Here is a 24,732-nt window from a genome sequence, read left to right on the forward strand (position 1 = left end):
GGAGTAAAGGTAAATATTTTAGTGAAAGCTGCTTTTTTATTTCATTGGCTTCATGTTATTCTAGGTACAAAGCAGTGATGCAAGGATGCAGAATTCTACTCGATTTTATTCCTGCCGGTAGGTGCCAGGTTGAGAGCCTTATATATTTTTTTTGTTGCATCAATGACCTTTACCCCCCTACTGTTGTGCCAGTGACTGGTTACAGTAAAAAAACCTGTTGGAGGAGAATTAGGAGAAGATTTGGAGGAGAATACGTTATGTACCCTAAAGCTGGTTGTCTCGTTTTCTTTAGGCCCAGTTCTATCAATCACTGACCCAGAAAAGGCATGCAGTAAGAAAGGACCAATAGTTTTACCCCAGTAATTATAAGGACACATAACAGCAATACTGTCATCCAGGTAACAATCATTTCCAGTTGGAAGTCAGCAAGGACAATTTTTGTTTTTTTTTCTCAGTACAGGCTTCCTTATAAATTAAAGGCATACACATACTGGAATCATGCAAGTGACATGCTTTCTTTTCTTGTGAAATTAAGGTAATGTGTAATGCCACAACTGGGAGGGTGGCAAGGGCTACATTTGTACCAGGCCCCCATCAAAAGAGCTTGACTTTTGCAGTTTTAGAACTTTTAGACATGGTTAAGGGGGACCAGAAAGTTTACCTAGTATGGGATACAGAAATTACAGGTAGAAGCCCTGCCTGTTAGCAACTGTCAATGGTATTTTCAATGGTATTAAAGTGAAACCAGCAATTCCAGGCAGTGAGTGAGATCAGTGATCTTCAAATGATTTCCTGCAAACTGCAAATATTCTAAATTTAGAAAGTTACCATTAACTACATTCTGTGTATTCTCCTGCAACATGGTTCCAAAAAGTACCCTATAGGGTCACAATAGGTCATTTGGTGTGTACTTCCTCAAGCAAGCGCTCTGAAACATGCAATCTCTTTTCTGTTTGCATCACTAATCACATTCAGATTTCTATGGCAGGTTTATTATCGTGTGGTTGTAAATAACTTTATAACTTCCATTTTTTTTTTAAACGTGAGTTTTTCATTTTCATTCCAGCTCCATACTCTAGAATGGCAGATAACATGCGTAAGGTGGTGTTCTACTTAAATGCCTTTAAAACAACAGAAGTACCACAGTTGTAGATCATGTTTCCATATGCTTGTGAATGTTTAAATTTATTTTGACTGAAATTCAACATCAAAGCAGACCTACATTGCAGTAATGTCAACTTTAGTAAACAGGCAGGCATCAAAAAGGTAAGGCTGGGTACCAACAATGCACATGATCTTAAATGTCAGTTTCAGGTCACATGACTTAGAACCCCAATAGTAATAATTTTCCAAAAGTAACCTTATGAACATTGTAATATTTGTTCACTGTCTTCCTAAAGCTTGATCAAAGTGGACATACCTTTTGAGTTTAACATTAAAGTTTATTCAGCTTATACTTTGACTTCCTTGGTCCTCTTTCCCCTCTTATCAACATAATAATGTTAGTTTTAAACAAAACATTTGTGTTTTAGCGATAGGCTTTAGAACTAGTGATGTTCTCACAAAATCTCTGTGCTGCTCTATGCAAGGGTTAGCTGACAGGTTTCTTTACATAGGTTACTGAAGACATCACAGAACCCTGCTCCGGTACATCATTGATTCCTATTGATTCTGATGCAAGTTGTGGGCTGGCATTTGGGGGAAGTTATGGATGGATGGATGTTGGTCTGGAGGAGTTTGCATTCCTAAGCAAGCTGCATTTTCATGTGTAGTGCACTAGGTAATGTTCACACATAAAGCTGAGCCTCATCAATATGTCCCTGCCATGCAAGCAAATCGTGAGATCGGCCAGCAGGGTACTGTACATAGCTTTCAGAAAACAGGAAATGGTGATAATCCCCACATGTGATACTGAGATTCCAAAAGTAAAAGACTTTCTGCTGGTTTTTGTTTATACTTTAAGAAGTTGACTATGCACTTTGTGCAGTGAAATCAGAGTAAGCAATTTGGGTACAGGAGTACATCTGTGGAAGACTGAATAAAAGTCTGCAGTTCAGACTTACATCTACTTTACCCTGGAAATCCTTTTCATGTATTTTATTGATCTCCATAACAGAACTTTAGTTTATTCATTGTTACCTACCTAGGTTTTTTGGAATACAAAATATCTCTTCTTTGTCCTTGGATATAGAACATAAACAAAAAAGCTCATTGATTTTTGCTTTCCTTTAAGTGAATAGCTTGCCTCAAGCAAGATAATGTAGGCAATTGCTGATTTGTTTCCTTGACTTTCCAATAACATGCCTTATGACAAGTCTCGAAATATGTTATTTTCCTATTACACTCAGTTCAGTTGGAAATTAATGGGGACAAACTGTACTGAAATGAATCTTATTAACTAGTCAATGCACTAATCAGAAATACTTTCCTAGCAATGTAATTGCTGTAAAAGAGCAGAATTAGTCTCGCCAATATTCCTACAAAAGGGACTTTTTAAGCTTCTTTTTTCAGAATTATATAGAAATTAAATACACATAAATTATTTGACTTTTTTTTAAACTTCAATCTTAAATTACACAGACAGGTCATATTGTAAGAATTTTGTTCATTAGCTAGCAGCTGTGTTCATTTCTCGATCTATGGACACTGATTGATATAGTCTTGGAGTCTTAAAGCAAACCTGTTAAATATTGACTATTCAAATTAGGCATGTGGTTAAAAAAAAACAAAGATGGAAGTTACCACCAGTCAAAGATATTATTTTTGAAGCAATGCTAAACACATATAGTGCTGAAATGATATTGACTGCATGTATGTCATGTTTGCGCTCAACCATTTATGCATTCTGAGCCTCACTATAGGTTGTGAAGCAGGCCTTCACTTTGAAGGACTAACAGGGATGTGTCTAAATAGGGATGAAAAGGATTTTTTTATGAGGGCAAGTTTTTACAAAAATTCAGCTACCTGTACCACTAAATCTAAGTCAATGCATTTGTTTCTTCTTAGAATTTTTGTCCATCTATACTTTCAATTTCCTCTAATTGTGATAGGTTTACCTAAAGAAAATTTTAAAAAGGTGACTCACTGAGGTTTGTGATGGGGACTAGGGTTGATGGAGACCCACTTGCATTGTTTTCTTGAGAAATGCTTCCAGTCATTTCTAGTTTGTCACCTGCATTTAGGTCTATAGTAATGGAGTGTGCATTCATTTATTTGTTTTTTTTTTCTGCATGTTAATGTACATTAACAACAATTATTTTAATTACTTTGGCTCTACAGATAGATTCTCCTAGTTATGATAAAATCTACGAAATATGATTGGATGAGACCAGGACTGTGAAGTTTTTGCTTTATTGCTATCAATAAATTAAACTATTGTGCTCAAAGGAGTTGGTTGGCATATTAGCTCATTGTGTGACATAAAAACAGTATATGGACTGATAGCACATACAGGAATACAATCAATCCTGGATCAGATTAGCATCTAGAAAGTGTACTCCGATTACCTGTCATTCCTTTGTAATTGGAAAATATGTTTGTTTTTTTCTCTGATAACCTTGGTAACTATAATAAATATTAGGAAAATAAGTATGGATTTCAAAAACAACCAATAATAAAACAACCACTAATTTAGTTGTATATGTAGTGAAATATTTAAATGTAATCTATGGTAAGAAACTCATTTGATTACCAGCCTACTGCAACTATTTATACAGCAGTAGGCCAACTTCCAGATTTTGGAGAGTGACTTGCTCTTGCTTGTTAGACATGGCTATAAGATAAATGCACTTCTATATGGAGTTTTCTATTGACCTTTTTTTTTGCAATAGTAAATGAATCAAATCCATGACTGGGCAGAAATTACTGCTTTGTACCATACAGCTTGAGGACCACTCTATCTTTCAGACCGGCGCTAACTCCTTAACATGCAGCCTTTACATTTACTGGCTAAAGATGGGATCTGTAAGAGAGTAAATAAATGGCAGTCTGTTTGCACATGCACTGAAGTGTAAATGGTGACCGCTTTTATCTTTCCATCCGTCTCCCATGGGGTTATACCATCATAATGTAGCTTTTAAATATTTAAGTTTTCAGCAGATCTGGGCAGACTAAACCCTAAAATGTAGCATTTTCAAGGCAACTCCAGTATAGACTCAGTATGTTTATTTATGTAGATCAGGGCTTCCCTGTTCCATTTCTTCAAGAACTGAAGTTGGACAGCTCTGCAGTAGATGGTTTAGAGTGTTGCAGAGCTCCAGATCTAAAGTCAACTTATATTTCAAGATGGGTTTGCATTTATACACTTGCATTGCAACACATTTTTGAGGTATGTTTTTGACTCCAAGAGTTTTGATTTCATGATACTTTGACATTTGTTCCTTTTACTATGCAAAACCCTTATAACACACATTGATGGATGACAAAGCAATTTTACCTTTTTTGGCCAGTGCGTCAACACGCTACATATCTGAACTAGCACTATAAAGAACAATGGCAAATCTCTGCACATGCATTAACATATGCATCAAATTGTATAGGTGTAAAAAACTTTAAATGTCATTCAAGTCATACAGGCATAACTAAAAACAAATTAAAGAAATAATATTTAATAAAACATTTTCCCTAAATACTTGTGTCTGAGACATCTTATTCTATTATATTGTTTGGGCTCACCAAATTTACTAGTGCCAAGATGGTGTTATTGTTGACAGCTGTGGGAGCCACTGGTGAAATGAACAAATACCAAATAGACTTGGCACTTTGCAAAAAAAATTCTTCACAGAAAAATAAAATCCTGTTTAGGTGTTAATGGGATAAGTGTGCTCATTTGACTTTGATGTTGATGATCAGCAAGGGATAGCAGGAATCCTGAAACCTGAAGAAGATATACATACATACAGTCACCTAAACCTGGATTTGTTAGTGCATACCAAAATGTTGCAAAGTTTAGCTTGTGATATTTTTTTATGCTATCAAAGCAACAATATGAAAGGGTCCAAAGATCATGTTTAAATCCTACACTATCTAAAGTGAAATACGTATACAAGGCCATGCTGCTTGCCATTTGTCTATATTATACACTTGTATACACAAGTCTAGAACATCATAAGGATTCTTCCCGAGAGTGGGCAGTCAAAAACACTTTTCACATAACGTGAATAATTTACTTTCAATTACCATTTTGGTAGAGACCTTTTTTGCATAAATGATTGTAAATCCTATCTTCCTGGTGAGATTTTCCACTTTCCTCCTGTTGGGTCAGGAGGTAATGGGAAACTTCTTGAATAGGGGTACAACCTACAACAAAACCAACTAAAAGGATAGAAAAGGGTTAGAACCTCCATCAGAGTTTTACTATAGAATATCTTACTAACTTGGTGACAGCTGCTTCATTTCTTGTTCTGTTGACACCGGCTGTGTGAACTAATATTACCAAGAAACATGCTTTATTGTTAATTATAATTTTAATAGTTTTAATATAATATTAGTCATTATTCTGTCATAACTTGCATTGTGTCAAACTACGCAAAAGCTAGGTAAATTGGAATAGAATTTTGGTTTGAGATAACACCCACTCTTCACTTTTCCAAAAGACCCCCTGCTCTTAAAAACAAAAAATAAAGAGTATGCATACCATGAAGGGTATAATTAAAATGTAACTAGAATAGGGTGTTCCACACCTCCCATTATGTTCTCTGGCAATCAACCTCTTGGTCGAGAGCTTGTAACATTCCATGGTGACTTTAGAGGTATCATTGCTACTTATTTGAAAAAAATTGCTGGTGTAATTTCCTGACACTCATTAGAATTGAAGAAATGGGATGGATAGGCAACTTTGGTTGAATGTTACTTACTACAGTAAACTAGTGTTATTTTATGACAAATAATTACTAAAAGGGTGAGCTTTTGATTGTAGGTAATTATTGCTGTTCTGGGCTGTGGTATTTTTTCCTAAACTAGACCTTTTCTTTAAATTGTCTAGGATTCAAATGAATTTTTTAACATAGTTGTTCATTAATATGTACACATTGGTCCTGATTTATTAAAACTCTCCAATCTGATCAAGAATTGTTCTGGTTCGAGATTAAAAACATTTGCTAACAAATAGCAAATATTTTTTTAAGAAGGGTTGCTGAATCACCCAGGTTTACTGATGAAAGAGCTTTAATAAAACAGGCCCATTGTGTCTGAGTGTTTTAAAAAGTGGTATAATATTCAAAGTGGACCTAGACTCACATAGGCGACTTGTGCTTAGGGGTATTGTAGTCCTTACCTGGCAATCTTCTTGTCTCTTTTGTAGCATAAATCATGTGCCCACTAATCATATAAAGTATGATAATGACTTCTCTAATGAGTAGAGAGCTTGGATAGGGAGCATGGACAAAGAGATTGGACAATGAGAAAGGACTAGGGCTGGTGAATGTGGTCAGGAGATGATGGCAAGACATTTGCACACAAAACACAGCTGCTTTTACACATATAGTGACAACGTTAGTTTTTATGAATTCATGCTGACACAGCCAACGTCATTGGAGGAGTGACATATCAGTGCAAGTTATGCAGAGAGTAGATCTATATCATTCCAAGCCAAATTTCAGAGTTAAATTCTGCTTTATTTAATTGATTAGACACACATTTAAAATCTAGCCTGTCATTACAAATAATCATGCGGGGTTAAGGAGATGAAAAACGTCAGTAATCACCAGCTTTAGATGTTTTCCTGGCATCCTCCAGCTGTGACAGGTGGCATTGGTCAGTGTTGTTTTCTTTCCCCTCAGGCCAAACCGTCAAACACCTTCATTAACTAATCTGTCATCTACAGAATGATGGGACTACATTTCTTTTTAGTGTATCCCTAGATACAGTGCTTTTCACAGTGTTTTATTGCCTCTGTTACTCAGCATTGCCCCTGGAGTGTTTATCAGCATCATACATCATTTTAACATGCTGGTAGGCACGCTTTGAGCTTTCTCTTAGATATTAACATGGAAAGTTGTTAGCAGCCTAGCTGAAATGATCAGCAACTGTGAGCCTTAGAAGATGTTATCAAAATGATCTTGACTGCATATATTCTGCTGTGGCAATATTAACTGGCAAAGATAGTCAAAACACTATGGTTGTCCTTATTAATATAGACAAAATAGGATTGCAAAATATTTTTGTGATATCAGCACCTTGTTGGTTCTGAATAACATTGAGTTGTTTATGCATAGTTTTGTTCTAAAGATTCAGTTTGTCGTCTAGACCACATTTAGCTATATTTATTTTGAAAAATTCTGCTTTCAAAATAAATATTATTTCATGACAAGACATCTGATTTTTTTTTTCCTTAGATACTTGTAAAAGTTTTGTAAAAAAGAATAAGTGGCTTGAAACAGAGTTAACGATGCTAATATGTGTTAGATTTATTTTTTTGTTAATATTTTGAAACAATATTTATTGTATATTGGGCAACTAAAACCAGACTTCCCATCAGATATAATTTTGGGATGTATTAAAATGTTTTATGCTGCGGAAGTATTCACTGCCATTATCCAATCATGTAAAAAGCAAATCGCTGGTCACTTTGAATACCCAATCATGTGTAGATGTTTTTTGCCAGAAATGCTTAACATGGTTGAATTGTTACCCTTGCAATGGCTACCCATCCCCATTGCAAGGGATGGCAGCTCTTTTGGAACTATCACACACATCCATGTGTTTCAATGGTGAGAATGAATTCTTTACCAGGGAATATTTCAGTAAGATTCACTGCTTGATAAATAGACACCCATGTCTTTTGTATTTCCCTTTATTATGGCACCAAAATTATTGTTCTGGTAACATTCACAGTAACTCTACTTATAAATTGAATCCTTTTTTTTTTTTGTTTTGTTAAAATTTTATACAACAAAACATAAGTAGAAAGAAAGAGTTGTTGAAAAAATAAAACACTGAGGAAAAGAAGGAATTAGCACAGTCAGTAAATTTAGGCTTTTATTTCAAAAATTGATTTTCACATTACAGGTATCCTGCAGGTAATAGAAGACCTGAGAGCTGCAACCATTTACAGTGTAACAAAATAGTTGCATTGGATCTATAAATGATCAGGGCAATGAGTTGACAGACATATCACTAAAGAGACAGACTGCAGAATAGTGTTGTGGGGAAACAGTGTAGAACAGGGGTGACAAATCTGGTCCCCAATGTCCTTTTTTTTGGCCCCCAAAAGAATTCTAAATTTGAGTTGCAGCTGGCCCCCTGCTACTGCAATCTGTAGTAACGGTGGGCCAGCTGCAATTCATATTAAGCTGCTGTTCTATAGACAACCATGCAGGTTACACGAAAGTGAAAGTTTTGTCACATTCCAGGATAAATCCAAAATACTTCTCTTCTGCATAGTTTATTGTGGTCTTTTTTTTTCTATCATTCAGTAAAATTTAAAAAAAAAAAAAATCTTAGGCCCCTTTCTCTAATATAGGCTTGTTCCAGATTGAATTTTAAGCAAAACCACTTTGTTTCCATATGAAAATGTTTTATATCTAATGAGAAGGAAAACCTTTTTTCAATAAATTTCAAGTTTGGCCCGGGACTTGGTCTAAGTTTTTAATTTCGTCCTTCTGTGTATTTGAGTTTGACTCCCTGGTGTGGAACATGCTTGGTCCATGAGGAGTTGAACTTGCTTTGTTTCCTGTATACAAGGTGGAACACATATATTTAAGGCTTAGTCTACACAGATGTTTTCCCCAGCGTTTAACCTGAGGCTTTAAACGCCCATGTTTAAAATTCCCATGCATTTCAGTGGGCTAATCTACACCAGGACGTTTCCTTGAGGCATGTTTTTGAGCGTTATCTATAACGCTCCTTGCAATATTTAAAAAATTGAAACACGGGAAAATGTGGGAAAACGCGGCCATTGATTTCAATTGGGGCATTTTCCTGCTTGAAACATGACTGCGGTAAAAACATGTGGAATAGATGTTTTCCAGAAACAATGCTAGAGTGCAAATCCCTAACACTGCACTTAAGTTACTATGTCAACTAAGCATTGGGCAGTAAGCATGTCAAAAGGTGTGTTCAAAAGGAAGTGAATCAGATGAATGTGAATTTTTTAGATTTACAGTCCAGAATATTATCACATTTTACAACAGTTAGAAAATGAAATGAAAAAGCCAAACTATTTGTATTTTGATACACAAAGCATACAACGTAAACCACAAAGTAAAATTAGACAGGTACATACCAATATATATTAAATTATTATATGCTTTTTTTTTTACAAACCTATAAAGTTGGTAAGCGTTAGCAGACATTATATATAACACTACATTTTTAAAACAACAAACGGTCTCTTTTCGGTTTTTTGTAGTCTAATGGTCTTTAGATTTTTTTTTCCATTCTCTTTTGCGGTTAAGTAATACAGTTTAATGTGATATTCGCAGTGCAGCAAAGTTCTGGTTTCGTCTGTCTTTTGTTTATCTAAAAATAATTTAATATGGTTTAATAGGATAATATATCTACAAATAAATTATACGTATATCAGTAATGTGAAAAGGCTGGTGTTTGGACAAGGACACAACTCAATTTTGTGACAAATATGACAGTAGGCACAAACGAAAGGGTTTGTGTTCTTGTTTTTAATTGCAACACTGACAAAACGCAGACACAGTATTTCAATTATCTGAGGACATCTGTCAGATACTTGGACAACAAAACTCATATGAACTCATAGTCTGCAAAACACTGTTCTTACATCACATTGGTCAGTTTCATATTCTTGTAAATATGTGGCACAGATTTTATTTGCTACATTGCACCGCCTACCTTGTATCTGGCAGTTGTTAAATGTCCTTTATTTATCTGATTTGAAGTTAATTGCAAAGGAGTTTGGCAAAAATAACTATAGGTTTGTGAAATCCACAGAAATCATTGCTGTCACTTGTTTTTCTTTTGTATAAATGCTAATTGTTTACAACTTAGTCTATTTGGCAGAAATCAGTTTTTTATGGCATTTCTGTTTTATCCATGTAAGGAAAGTCTTGTAGTTTTACTGTTGCTGACAATATGAAGAGGTCATCTGTAGGCAAATTTGTTGGATAAAGGTTAAATGAAACCTTCAAAATTGTGAACCTTATTTTTTTCCTTTTTTTTGTTTTCTCAGTGTTTTACAGAGGTTGCTGTTGCCTCTTCTCATTTTCTTGCATTATACCGTCTGAGACTAGGATGCAATTAAGGGCACCTTACTTAGACAGAGGTCTGGAAAGAGATCAATAAAAAGCATACAGTGGTTCTAAAACTTTCCCACCAAAAGAGAGAAGAAAACACCTCTCTTGGGTTGTTTTTTAAGCAGACACAGTTGTCGAAGCCTATGATGGCAGTGTCTTCAATTTTTAGGTCTGCACACCGGTAAACCCTCTGTGGCTTTTAGTAACTTGGTGTCCAGAACTGGTTGTAAAAATGGCCTCTATTATTGATAGTGGCATGGTGGCCGAAAACTGGCCAGAAAAATGACCCCTATGATTTACAGTAACATAAAAATGACTCTCTTTGTTATACAGCATCTGAACAGAACACATGCCCCACTTATCTCTGATTCTTTTATGGCATCTGGCTATGGTAACATCTGTCTTAATATACACACTATGGTAGTTTTGCACTCAATATGATCACTCCATACTATTTATTTAATTGGTTGTTACAAACATTATTTACAGCAGTAGTTGTCATCATAATATATGGGGCTAATAGAGAAAACATTATATAGAAAACACACATATTTACTGCTGTGTTTTCCAAGGATATATCCCAATGCTTTAGGAATATGGGGACAGTAATGCAAACAAATTTAATTCCTGTACATGTTGGATTGTAGCTATAGTAAGTTAGTCTGTTAGTATACAGTTGTCTGTGTAGCTCAGTTCTCTCTGTAAATTGACAAGGCCAAATCGGTTACATGCACATAGATTTGTTCTGTAAAATTGTGTTACTTTTTTTTCAAGGTGCACAAGGAGAAGGTATTCATGAGTGTCATGAGACCTCTAAATGGAATAAGCAGGCTCTACTTAACTTGCAGGAAGACTTGATCGTTCTTATATGTCAAACATCAAGTCTTTGCAGCATCTGCATCACTTCATTACAGCTATATGTTTACATTGCTGTAAACCATCATTAAAACAAAGGGGATCGCTACACAAAGCGTGCACTATCATCAGCTGTAGTTCAAGAACCTATCGAGTTGCATGATGCTTTGGTTAATAAAGCAGCACTCTATCTTACTGTTGCCTCAGCCAAGTAGTGCAACTGGGGACACCTAGACCACAGAATGTGTACATTACCACATTTCTGGTTTTATGTATTATTTATGAACAGTGTAAACACATTATCTTAACTGCCCCCTTTCTAAATTATTATGCTGAATTTGCATAATGTAGAAATAAAAAATAGAAAAATTAGGAAACATTGTGGCTCATTTTGCAATAAGATGTTTTTAAAAGTGGTATATTTTCCAGAAATGTCAACATGATACATATTTTGTAATTAGCAGAAACTAACAATTCATAACATTGTTTATTACAATGCATATCCATCATGTGCAAGATTCATGTGTTCTATGTTTCCTAAAGTACAGCTCCAGACTACCACAGGGAATAATAAACATGGTTGAAATGGTTTTAATTTGATCATACCATAAAAACAAAATAGATTGGTTATTGTTCCATTTTTGTTTAGTTTGTCAATATCAACAATATGGATAAAATAATAAAATATATATGGCAACCTGTTTAAAGTTTCTATTATAATGTGTTTCATTATACAGTATATCACACAAATTAGTCTGAAGAGATCCATTCTGAACAGAAATTCTGTCCCTTAATGTTCTGGTGGTTACTGAAAAGTTCTAGGTGGTGCTCCCAGCTACGGGCTGGGGAGAACACTGTTGTGGAGTTCACCTGTCAAATGGATAGTAGATATCCCATGTTACTTAGTATCCATGGTGTAGAATTCTAAATTCACTTACTATTTACTTACTTACTTGTGCTTGTTCTAGAATGGCAATAATTTAGGAATTCAGGAATAGCAGAATATATATTTCCTTTGGTTCAGGTTTCGGTATTGGCATGTGAAAACAATGGGTAAACTCCTAATGGTATCTGGAGAAAACTGCACTAAATCTAAAAGCATGATTTAACCAATCCAATCCAAATTTTCACTTGCCAAATTTATTACTTGTGCAATGGATGAATCTGCTTCCCTAAGGTTGTGTTTTGTAATTCTAATTTTCAAGGTATTTGAATCCTTTCTTACCTATTTGATACTCTATGCTTTCTATGTGTACAATATAGAGTTTGTGCATTTGATAATGTAATCTCTACATTATATATGCAGTGTTCTCCCTGGGTCACAATACAGAGGCCACCACCCGCTTCCAATTTCTTCCCACCCTGTTAAAAAAAAATTTGAGTTGAGCACTGTATATGGGTAAATAAAATGTGTTCCCACATAGAAAAAGAGAATAGGGTTGAGTGGTGTGTGCTTCAGCTGTACGGTCTATTGCATATGTATATGTTAAAATCAGTCAGTATTATTCTCGGAAGAAATTGTATTACTGGAAAGCTATATAACTATTTAAAGCTACATAAAACTTTCTAACTTCTGGTACTATGCAGCAGGTCAGTTTGACATTTTTGTAGATGTCTTGATTGAGTGATTGGTAATGTTCATGCATAAAAATTGAATGTTTTTCATTCCATGCATGCTGAGAATGTACATCTAAGAATGGCCACATGTACATTTGAAAATAAAATTGCGTATAGGCTGGTAAATTTGTTTTAGTGCAAAGTTTAGGTTTAATTTTGCTTTGAGATAAATTTAGCTTGCTAATCTGTGAAAGTTTTTTTTTCCAGTCTTGAGAGCACCTAAGGTTGTAAAATAAATGTAAAATAAAACATTTCCAAAAAACTGGTGGTTTTTTAACATAATTTTTACAAAGAATGTCAAAGAATTGACATGATCTTCCTCACAGTTTAGGTATGTAATATGCAATATGTTTTTCCAAAATGTGTTAATTTCAATTGCTTTTATAGTTATATTTTTAGACAGTAGCAATATTATTGATAAATTACATTTTATGTATGGTATGTAGATTTCCTTTTTCATTGGAGTATTTGCATTGCCTAAAAGACTCTTCTAAATATCATTAGTAGATATGTAATAGAAGAGTAGATTAGATTAGTAGATTAGTAATAGAATAGTATATAACTGTGTAAAGATTGCAATGTTCCCCAATGTAAATGTAGGAAAATCAAAGTATTTATGCCAACAGGAAAACAAAAATGGAGATCCACTACTTTGAACAATTAGGTGTGCTCACAAATTAATAATCCTGCACAGCCTAAAGTACACAAAAGATTTTTATTTACTCTGTAGCTTGAAATTAACCTTTTGTTGACAAATATCTAATTTGCAAAATGTTTAAATCATAAAAGCAAGTTTACTTGCTTATCATAGTCACTTCTAAACAGAATTCTCACTTAACAATTATGTGCAAAGATATATAATACCCTTTCATGTGCAAGGAAATAAAAAAAAAAACGTTTTTTACATGATTCTATAATTGAAGCCTGCACAGCTTTAACTAATTAACTAAATTAAGTAAACATTTTCTTTGACAGTGAACATGCTCTGTTCTTTACATAAATCAAACCCACTGTGTTGCAAATCAGGTGGTTATTGGATAGCTAGAGGTAAATCTAGAGCTTCTGAACTAATGAAACCCTAATGTGGGATTTTACAATATCATTTCTTAGCCATCAATTGAAATAAAAATGCACTTCAACAGCTGATTTGACAGAGCTGATTTTGCAGGACCAGCAAAGGAACATTTTTTTTAATAATCCAATGATTAAAACGTTAATAATATGTTTTTTTTTCTGGCTGATTTCAGACTGTGCACTAGTTAAGACATTTTTGTTATTGTCACCCATATTGCAATGAACAGGCCATGACATTTTCATGGAAAAGAGGTCATGGCTGTGACTTCATTTTTCTAAAATATGGAATTTTCTGTGTGTAAGCCTCATGTATGACCTAGCTTTTTTTAATGTTTTAGATTGCAGATGGGTACCTTGAGTTAGAGAAATCCCTGAAATGTATTGAACCCTCAATCACTGTTAACAATTCAGGCTTATTCAGAATTAAATCCCTTACACCATTATTTTTTCTCCATCTTAAGTTTTTTGGTATCTTAATATTTATGTGAAATGTTTTGTTTTCCGATAATATAACACTGTGTACATTTTTTGTGGTAACTACAAACACCACTCTCACAGAGCTTTTGCTGTGGTAAACTTTTGAACACTGGTGATATCAAAAACATAGAATGCCTGCCGTGTTCAATTATTGGTTATGTTACATGCTTTAGCCCTGATACAGAACTTTAAAGATTCATTGGGCTCTGCTCTTATAACAGGGAATCAAACATTCCCTCATGGAAATTTATTAGGTCTATGTGTTTCAATAGCAGTAATTAAATACCGTATTTTTCGCCGTATAAGACGCTCCGGAATATAAGACACACCCAATTTTAATGGAGGAAAATCTAGAAAAAAAAGATTCTGAAAGATTATTCCCCTTCTGATCACTCATGTGCCATTCATACCGGTATTCCCCTTCTGATCACTCTATGCCTTTCAAATTCCCTTTCTGATCACTCTGTGTCATTCAAAATTCCTTTCTGATCACTCTGTCGTTCAAATTCCCCTTCTGATCACTCTGTGCTTTTTTTCCACTGTACGGCAGTTAGGACAGGGAACAGAAGGTGGCGCTGTGCCGGCTTCTTTCGCTCTGTTTTACCAGGAGAAGACACGTGCTGCTGCCAGAGAGAAGAGGAGACAGACGCTGCTGCAGCCAGAGACACACGCAGTATCGGGTGAGTATATTATTTTAATTATTTTATCACACCTTTGTCGTATAGGACGCACTAACTTTTCCCCCCAGTTTTGGGGAAGAAAAAGTGCATCTTATAGGGCAAAAAATACGGTACCTCAAGGGAATGTTTAAGGGAATGTTAGATTCCCTTGTCAACATGTTGCTGATTGTGACCCAATGGATGCCAAAATCTTAAGAAACCCGTTTGTAAAATTTTTCAGTTTTCAAGAAATATAATAGAAGGTTATCCTTCAATCATGGACTGACATTTTTTTTTTTTTTAAGATGTTTTTATAGGCCCAGAAACATTTATCATCCATAAATCATTGTTTCATTATTTTATACAAATTTTAATATTAATCTCACATATCTCTTTTCTATCTTGTTTGTATATCCAAGCTATTATTACATTTTTGGTGTATCTGTGGCCAACCAGACCCTTTTAATTGGTATATTTTTTCTTAGGGCCACTTGCTATTCAGACTTAATATGTTCTCAAAGTAATCCAGGCATGATCTACTCATATTTACAAATTTAAAAAAATACCCAAAATGTTAGCTTTGTTATAGTGTAACCGTTAAGTTCCAACTGGTCTTTTAAAGCTAGTCTTTTTAGCATTTCCAAAATAATAAAGGATAAGGGCCAACCTTTTCTTTGTATAGGATTTGGATACAGAAACATTAGTATTCTCAGAAGATTTTAGGATTGCACAGAACAAGAAACTCCCAGAGTAACCTATTGAATTGATATGTTGTAAATTGTACAGAAAAAGGTGTTTTTGTTTTTCTGTACTATAAATGGCCTAATGTATAAGTTTAGACTGAGGCAGTTATCCACCTAAAGAAAGACATTTTTTTCCTGCAAGGTCTTTGTTTTTTTAGTGATGTACCATTCCAGCCACTGATATTAAAATCTGAAATGTTTTTACATAAGCTTTTGAAATAATACAAATACACTTACTTAGTAAGCATAGTTCCTACAAGTGAAGAGTTACACTTTAAAGGAGTTATATATATATATATATATATATATATATATATATATATATATATATAATATATACTTATGTTGGGGTGTATTTGCACCTGAAGGAGAAAATGAGATACCTTAAAAAAATAAATAAATCTAGGACTTCTGTGCCTTTTGACAGACATGCTGGTAACCACTTTCTTCATGTCTGTGGTTCAAAGTACCTTTTAAAAAAAAAAGGATTTTAAGTCCTTATTATAGGAAACATATTTGTGTGTCAAGTGACCTAAACATAGTCAAGGAGCTAGCCATATGTTTTGCAAAATTACTCTGTCATTAGGGTTTGTGTCGGGCTTATAGGTTCTCTAGACAGCTAATCATAAAACAAAAACAAATAAAAGATATTGGGATTTTATAGGCCACTTCAATTTTAACATAAAAGTTGATAAAAATCTTTATTTTAATATACCTAGCTCCTGTTTAAGCATCAAAGGGCAAGATTTTAAAAGCTGTTGACGGGTTTCGCGGGAAAACCGCTTCTTCAGGATGTGACAGGAAGTACTTATGAAATGCTCATGATTGTTCAGAAACGTCTTATTTAGGTAAAAAACACGGAGGAAGGATGACAGGAGAGCAGAGCAGCTTCAAAATAGTCAGCTTATTAAAATGGGAAAAGAGGAACAAATGACTCGGATGAAACATGAATTATATCTTAATCAACAGATCCTGCTTTGAGGGATACAAACAAAATTATTGATCATTGAGAGGGATTAACCTCCCAACCGCTAACCCCGTACTTTTCCGTGCAAAAAATATTTGCAACTGTCGATAACCCCGTACTTTTTTGTCTATATTAAAATCTCACTTACCTGGTCCCGCTGTGCTCATCCAGCGTTGGGTCCGTGTTCCAGCGTCGGGTCCGTGTTCCAGCGTCGTCCTCCAGCGTCGATCTCCCTCTCCAGCGTCGGGTGCCGTCTCCTATACCAGCGGGACCGGTAAGATGCCGGCCGGCGGAACACAAGATGGAACTTCTTACCTGGTCCCGCTGATTGTCCCACGTAGTTCTCCGTCCAGCGTCCGGTGCTTCTAACACAAGAAGCCGGCCGGCGGAGAAAAAAAAAGCCGACCGGCTTCTTGTGCGTGCGTAATGACGTCAGCGCGTGTGCGGGAAATTCAAATTCAAACTCATTCATTCATTTTGTATTGGATTGAATACAAACTCCTGTATCCAATCCAATACAAAATAATTAAAAATAAATACAAAGTATGTATTTTGAATTGGATTGGATACAGGAGTTTGTATTCAATCCAATACATAATGAGAGTTTGAATTTTGTTCTCATTTTGTATTGGATTGAATACAAAGTCCTGTATCCAATCCAATCCAAAATAATAGAAAATATATTTATGTGGTTTTGTCTATAGGTATGTGACGGACACTAGGGAGGTGTTTTAGAAAATATATTACTGTACATTATACTGAATTATTGCATTATCAGTATTGGATTGAATACAAAGTCCTGTATCCAATCCAATACAAAATAATAGAAAATATATTTATGTGGTTTTGTCTATAGGTATGTGACGTTGGACGGTTGGACACTAGGGAGGTGATTTAGAAAAATATATTACTATACAGTATACCGAATTATCGCATTTTCAGTATTTTTCATTTATTTATGTATTCTTGTTTAAGCTGATTTTTGTGTTTTTCCTTTAATTTTATTAAAAGTATTTTTTTTTTTTTTTAACATGATTGTGTGTTTCAAACATTTTTTATATTCATTATATCTACTAGACCCCTATTCGGACATATTTCTGTAAGTTACAGGTCTACAACAGAAATCTAGACATCAGTGTAACGCCCAGGTGGTTAAGAAAAGAAGCGCCGCATAGGTCTCCTGTGTCAAAATCGTTTGTGTATATCTCTAGGCAGCTTAAAAACATCAACCAACAGTTTTGTCATTTAACAAGTGTATGTTTAAAAGCAACTATAGAATAGCTACCTTTTGGTACCAGACTTCTTGAGAGAGGGAGAAGCAGCATAGGAAGACAACAGGTTGTGCTGCATGTTCTAACAAGGGACATGCTCATAAGAGGAAAGTGACAAAGAAATGAGTGCTTCACTTCTGCTTTACAACTTAACAAAGGCCAATGGCAAGGACAAGACCTAGCTGTATTTCCTGCTGTAGAGAAAAGCAATGTCTCTAGACTGACTGCATTATCTGACATGGTTGTGTAAAGAGATGAATGATCAGAAATATAAATGCTTTTCAATTGAAACTGTTTTCATACATGTATTTCATTTGTGATGTAGCTGTTTTCCCAGAGGTTAAAGCTCTTTTGTTAACAAACACGAATCGATTTTTAACACAGGGCCAAGTATGCAGTAGTGTTCTATGTGTGATTGTTCTAACAAATTACAAGTACCCTTAGCCTAATAAATGTATTGGATTCCTATAAATTGCTTGCATTGCACTTTCTTGCCATACGTTGTCCAGAGGGTTAATATGTTAATGTTCATATCTACAGGTGTGAAAATAAAGGCTGTGCTCATTTTGTTGCACATTAGTAAGGACACCTGGAAGATGCTTAAGTTTCAAATGTTCAAGCTGCTCAGTTAAGCTGCACTGCCGGCATGGAAAGCTGCCATGTTGCCATGGATATGACTTTCACACTAGAAGGACACTAAGTCAAGCACTGGATTTGTTGTGGAGCTGAAAAAAGAGGTGTATGAGGAAACACAATACTTTGTTTTGGTCTGGTGATTCTAGAACTCCAGAGGAGAGTAAAGATAGGGTACTGCACTGTAAAATTAGGTTAATCTAATGAAAAGCAGAAATAGGCACTACTTGATGGGTTATGATTTCAGCTCCTGAAAGATTGTTAAATTCCATCATCATCAAATGTACTGACTGAAATATTTCTATTCTCCTAATGAGCACTAAGAAGCACACCTGCAAGGAAGTACATCTCTGGATGATTTGGCTCAGACCATGTTTAAAAATACCAAATATTATTCTAGCAAGATAAATGACTGCTAAATGGGGATAAAACAATGTTAGTCTCCCTGTCTGTTTTCTACATTATTATAAAGCATCTGGAATGTAGTGCACAAAGGAATAATTTATTCTATTTTTGCAGTTAACACTTTCAAGCCAGATTAGGAAAGTTGGAAAAAACTGCTATTTCTTAACCCACTTTTCCCACTTTTATACCCTGTAAAACAACTTGCTGTAATAAAACAAAAATAATGGAAAACAACATACAAACAACAAAAAAGAACAGGTAATTCTCTTCTCAAGCTTCCTCCCATTTAAAAAATAGGTTTAAAGGTCTGACAATAGGTACCATCATTTTCTTTAAAGAAAAGTATTTACCGAAACAATAAAAACTTGTTACTATTTCCTATTTTTGAACTTTGTCAAAAGATGGAGGATAGTGCTTGAGAAATGTCCTCAGAGTGGTTCTATAAATTATCAAAATTCTCAGAATTAATATAATTTCTGAAAAAAATGGAAAATTGTATGTTGGCCTTTTTTTTTTATAAAAAAGGCCATTACTTCTTAAGGGCTGCAAATAATCTGAATGGTGTTGTATCAGGTTCAGATTTGTGGTCAGCACACAGACTTTTTTGTTTTGGGTGACAAGATTGATAGGAATGACTCTGGGCATGTTGGGTTTCCAGAAAGACCTAATACAGCATAGTGTTTGTTTATTGGTGCCTAGTCCGTGTATTCATTGACATATGTAAATAGTGACAATGGAAATATTCATTATTGTTGTTAGTGCCTGGTACTTTGGAAGGATCCACTAGGTCCACTAGATCCACTCGGATCACTAGGTGCAATACAATTGAAAGACATGTGGGCTACTATTATCATAATAGGTGGCCCAGATGTATTTTGTATTGTATTAGAAAAAAAAAAAAGAGAGAGATCTGAACTAGGTGTATCCCATTAGGACAGTTTTTCCTGACCTTTTTAGCATGGAAGAACCCTTGAAAAAACTTTCAACATCTTAGGGAACCGGGAACCCCCTCTAAAACTACTATATACATATCTCTCAGTATTGGGCCTGATTTATAAAAGCTCCCAGGGGCTGGAGAAAATACACTTCTATCAGTAAAGCTGGGTGATCCAACAAACCTGAAATAGATTTTTGAAAGTCATTTGCTATTTGCTAGCAAATGTTTTGAATCCTGGAACAGATCCATTCCAGGTTTGCAGGATCACCCAGCTTCACTGATAAAAGTGTATCCTCTCCAGCCTTGGAGAGCTTTAATAAATCAGGTCCATTTACTTGGTTAGTCAGTAGGAAGTATGCTCCTTATATTGCTGGCCAGTGGGAAGATCGTCATCAAGATCATCAAGATGTCGCTTATTATGACATGAGACGCACAAATGATTAATTGTTCAAGGAACTCCTAGCAACCTCATAAGGAACCCTGGTTGAGAAACACTGAATTAGGCAGCATCTTTTCCACTATGCAGGCTTATCAATATGAATTTACAAACTATTTGCAGTTCCTTTAAAATTACTGACCTGGTTGTGATGTGCATCTTTGCCCAAATTAAATATTAGAAATTGTTTAAGATTTTCTTTCTCGGTTTTATCCTGTTTTTGTATGATTGTTTTGTGAAATTATCCTAATATTTACAGTAGATAACTAGGGATATTATAATATTTAGTCTTCTTTCAGCCTCTTACGTCATTTCTCCTTCCTTTGTTTTGGAAAAAACGTACATTATTTAAAATATAAAAAGCATATCGTTTGAACCTTAGCACTGGACGTTTCCATGTAATAAAGCTACTATGGAATATGAAGCAAACTGGGAGGTTTCAATAATTTGAACAGCATTTTAACTCCATAGTCTGCACTTTTGTAGCATAAAGTGAATATGTGGAATACTGGAAGGTAGTAGAGGGGATGCTTATAAACTAAGCAAGAGTAGAATTTCTATTGTCCTAACATTAAAATTATACATTTTTTGTTGGGGAGTACATAGACTTTTACAATTATTTATATGTACTAATAACATATTTAAATTAGGTTTACTAGGTATTTGGCATATCAGGGGTTTTGAACAATTTTACTATTTCAGACCCACAATGGACTGCCTAGCAAGTCTCCATATTTCCTTTGCAGGTTCTCTTGGTTCCCACAAGCAAGTAAAGAATTGGCATATGTTGACCTAAAAATAGCTTCATCTGGTCAGATTTTTTTCTGGTACAATCAAAACATGAAATTGCACATTTACTGACAACGTCAGTATCATTAACTTGTCTTTTTAACATTTAACAATAACTATGATTTTTTTTTTAATTTCACTATTTTGATTTCTTATTTATTAATGCATAAAACCTAAATTTTTTGAATAGTTCAGAAATCAAGCCCCAATTCTAATTTATTTGTTTGTTTCCATACTTCCTATTAAAAACCCCTGATCTGCATATATGGCTCAATATATAAACAGGGAATTTGACATAAATAATTGCCAATGAAACACACACTGTAGACCAGGAAGATTCCAACCAGGGAATTTTTGAGGGAATGCCGGATTCCCCGTTTTTTAAATAGAGCCCATATTTTGAACCCTAGAAAAAACCCTAGACCTGGTAAGCATTAAACTGTCATACTTGGAATATTTTAAACATCATAGACATTTCTATTTTTTAATGTGTACAGATTTTTTAGGTGTAAAGTAAAGATACATAAAACCTCCTAGTGTGTGATTTTGCTAGCAACATAACCAAAAGTATTTTTTTCTATGGAAGTTAGTGATCCATTTTATAAAACACAACGTTTTTCTAAAGAATTTTCCCCCGGTACTCTTTCTGTATAATGCTAGACTGATCTTGCAAACTATCCATTACCTAGGAACACAAAACCCTTTTACTGACAGTTTCTGACTGTAATATTCTTTACACTAGATCGACAGCCAAGATGAAATCGGGAAGTAAGTTTCTTCTGTCATAATACAATGATCTAATGTCAACCCATTTAGAAAGTGCAACAGTTGGTAATGAAGACAATATGTTTTTATTCTTCCTTTGTTCATGCTTGTTTTAAGCCATTTCATTAGCATATAAAACTTACACTAACCCACAATAATATATTTAGGAAAAAGCACTTTTCACTTTTCACTTTTTAAAATGTATGGTTGTTCCAAGTAAGTCAGTGCTAAAGTCAGAGACAGTCACACAACTACTGTTTTTCTAAATTTAGATTAAAATAGAGGTAAACTATATTAACAAAGCGCAAGAACATGATATTGTAAATTCAAAAGCAATTTCCTTCTTTTTTAAATCTTCAGCTTCCAGTAAGATAATACTCTTGCCACAAGGGCAATTGTAAGGCACGTTCTGTTACACGTTGTGCAATTCCCATGCTTCCTGTCATTCTGTGACCGTGTCATCCTGTTACCTGTACTTTTGTTGGCCATAAGTTGTATGTGATGCTCAATGGACAGGTAAGTTCCACTGGTGTCACCAGTTTATTCTGAACAATACAGGTAGTCCCCGCGTGAAGGACATACGGACAACTCCTAGAAAACAGCATTGTTTAAAAAATGTTTATTAAACACTATGATTTTGCAAACTAAATCTAACAAAGTTAATATATATTATATTTTTTAATATTCTATTCTGAGGAAACCAAAAATACAAATATTCGAAGCACATATAGTCAAAAAATAAATTTTTAACAATAGATTACAACTTGGAGAGGAATTCATAGTGAAACAACTCTGAATATAACTGGGGGAACAATAGCTAAAAAACAATATGATATAATATGTTGCTTTGTGGCAAATATTAGGGTTGTAATATACAACTTCCACACCTCAAAGAATCTGTTTACCCGTACCTCTCCAAGGAAGCTTCTATCCAGTCCATCTGGAATACAAATATTTGCCTTTTTTGCCACAAGGGACACAGTAGAAAGAAGGTTGCTACAACCCCTATTAATATGTATCCCATGTACTTTCATGGTTCCAAACAGAGCCCAGGCCCAGCCCAGCCCAGGATCAGAGTCAAATAGTTCTCTAAGTGCCGTAAGGTAAAAGATGCTATATATTTTCAAAAATATCTGATTTTTGAAACGGTATAAATTTGCATCCAGTGCCTCACACTTTAAACGGTTTAAAGTGGGAGATAGGCAAAATGGGTTCAATCATACATATGATAATGGTGATTATAAATAAAATCAATGATATTTAGTTTTTAGCTTAAAAAGTTTTAAATGCTATGTATGCTCCAACCCTCACAAGGTACATAGACAATATAATGCTAGTTGGAAAGCTATTTTTCCAGTTTAAGACAGCCATGCTTATTTATGAAAAAGACCCCCCCCCCCACCTACACTTTCTTAAAGCTTGTTATGTAATTGCATATGGATGATTAAATAATAGAAATATTCTGAGATTTATGATTTATTAAGAATGATGGTTTAACTAAATTTACTTTTTCCCATACATGAAAGTTTGTGTTAAATATTTTAGGAGGGTTTTACTTTTTTACAAATACAATTCTATTTTTCTGACAATTTAACCTAAAAAATAAAAGCACTATTTTCATTGTAGTAACATTACAGTTCATATACTTTTTACATTTAGGAAGGTCAACATTCACCAAAGGCAATCTTTGTTTAGTTTTAAGTAATATACTGGTATACTTTGGCATCATTTCAAAATTGATTTATAGGGCCTGATTGATTAAAGCTCTCCAAGGCTGGAGAGGATACACTTTCATCAGTAAAGCTGGGTGATCCTGCAAACCAGGAATGGATTGAAAATGTTTGCTAACAAATAGTAAAGGACTTTTAGGAAATCCATCCTAGGTTTGCTGGATCACCCAGCATGTTATAAAACATTATAAAAAAAAAATCTTTAAAAACAAAAAAGTGTATAATGTAATGTAACTGTACAGTAGCTTATAAAATATAAATATAATACAATTATATAAATATTATATATATAGATTTCTTTGTATTGGACTCAATACAGCTTTTTTGTATTGAAACAAAATGATTTGAGATTCCCGCACCGATGCATGCACCGACGTCACCGGGAAACTTTGGAGATTGTCTCTGCGCACGCCAGGAGAAGACAGAAGAGAACGGATGTCTCCTGAGAAGCTGCGGGGACAAAGTAAGTGTTTTTTTTTCAGTTGTAATCCGATTGTCATACAATGTTGTATGACAACCAGATTGCACTGTAACACTTGTTTCTATTTTTAGCTACCACAAACCTGGTTTTCAGCAAGTTTTCTTAACCCAAATCAGGCTCGGGGTAACTGTCCAGGGGGTTAAAGTGATTCTGTGGGTCTGTAGCTTATGCAAGTAGGGGGTGGATACAAGATCAGTCACCCTGCACAAGCAGAGAGAGCAGCAAGGACTAGTCCTAATACATGAAGCACCTGTACAAAGGAATGTTTAATCTGGAGCACAGATCTGGAAGAAATACAAAAACACTACTGTTGATTGTACAAACACATAAATATCACTGATTGGAATGTCTGAAGTCATGAAGTTTTTGTTTCTCCAGGGAAATGAAGGATACTTCTCGCCCAGTGTTTGTGACATATCAGTGTGAATGTCCTTTGCTGACTTTCCCTGGAGAAACAAAAACTTCATGATGGCCTGTAACTCCAACGACGTGAAACTGGCTTGTGCCTCTGCCATCACAGCTTCTCACTAAAAGAAAAAACTGTTTTAAGAATCACAAAGCCCTGATATTTGCACCACACTTATTTTTTTTATTTTATCTGGAAGGGGGCAAAGCCAGGAACTTTTCAGCATCCCCTCGTGTCTATATTATATATGTGTATATATATATGTATATATATATATATATA

General features: G+C 34.7%; 1 protein-coding gene across 3 annotated transcripts in view; it reads left to right on the top strand.

Moving 5' to 3' along the window:
• The window catches only part of BCL2 (BCL2 apoptosis regulator), a 123,273-nt gene that overhangs the window by 3,971 nt on the left and 94,570 nt on the right, over positions 1 to 24,732 (top strand). The window contains exon 3 of one of the 3 annotated variants that reach the window (XM_072411812.1): positions 65 to 5,693. The exons of the other annotated variants lie outside the window; for them this stretch is intronic. Within the exon in view, the coding sequence (XP_072267913.1) occupies positions 65 to 121 (57 nt within the window). The 3' untranslated portion in view covers positions 122 to 5,693. Of the gene's footprint in view, positions 1 to 64; positions 5,694 to 24,732 lie in introns of those variants that run through there. 3 annotated transcript variants of the gene reach the window in all.

This window comes from Pyxicephalus adspersus, chromosome 5 (genome assembly GCF_032062135.1).
Source record: "Pyxicephalus adspersus chromosome 5, UCB_Pads_2.0, whole genome shotgun sequence".
Lineage (NCBI taxonomy): Eukaryota > Metazoa > Chordata > Amphibia > Anura > Pyxicephalidae > Pyxicephalus > Pyxicephalus adspersus.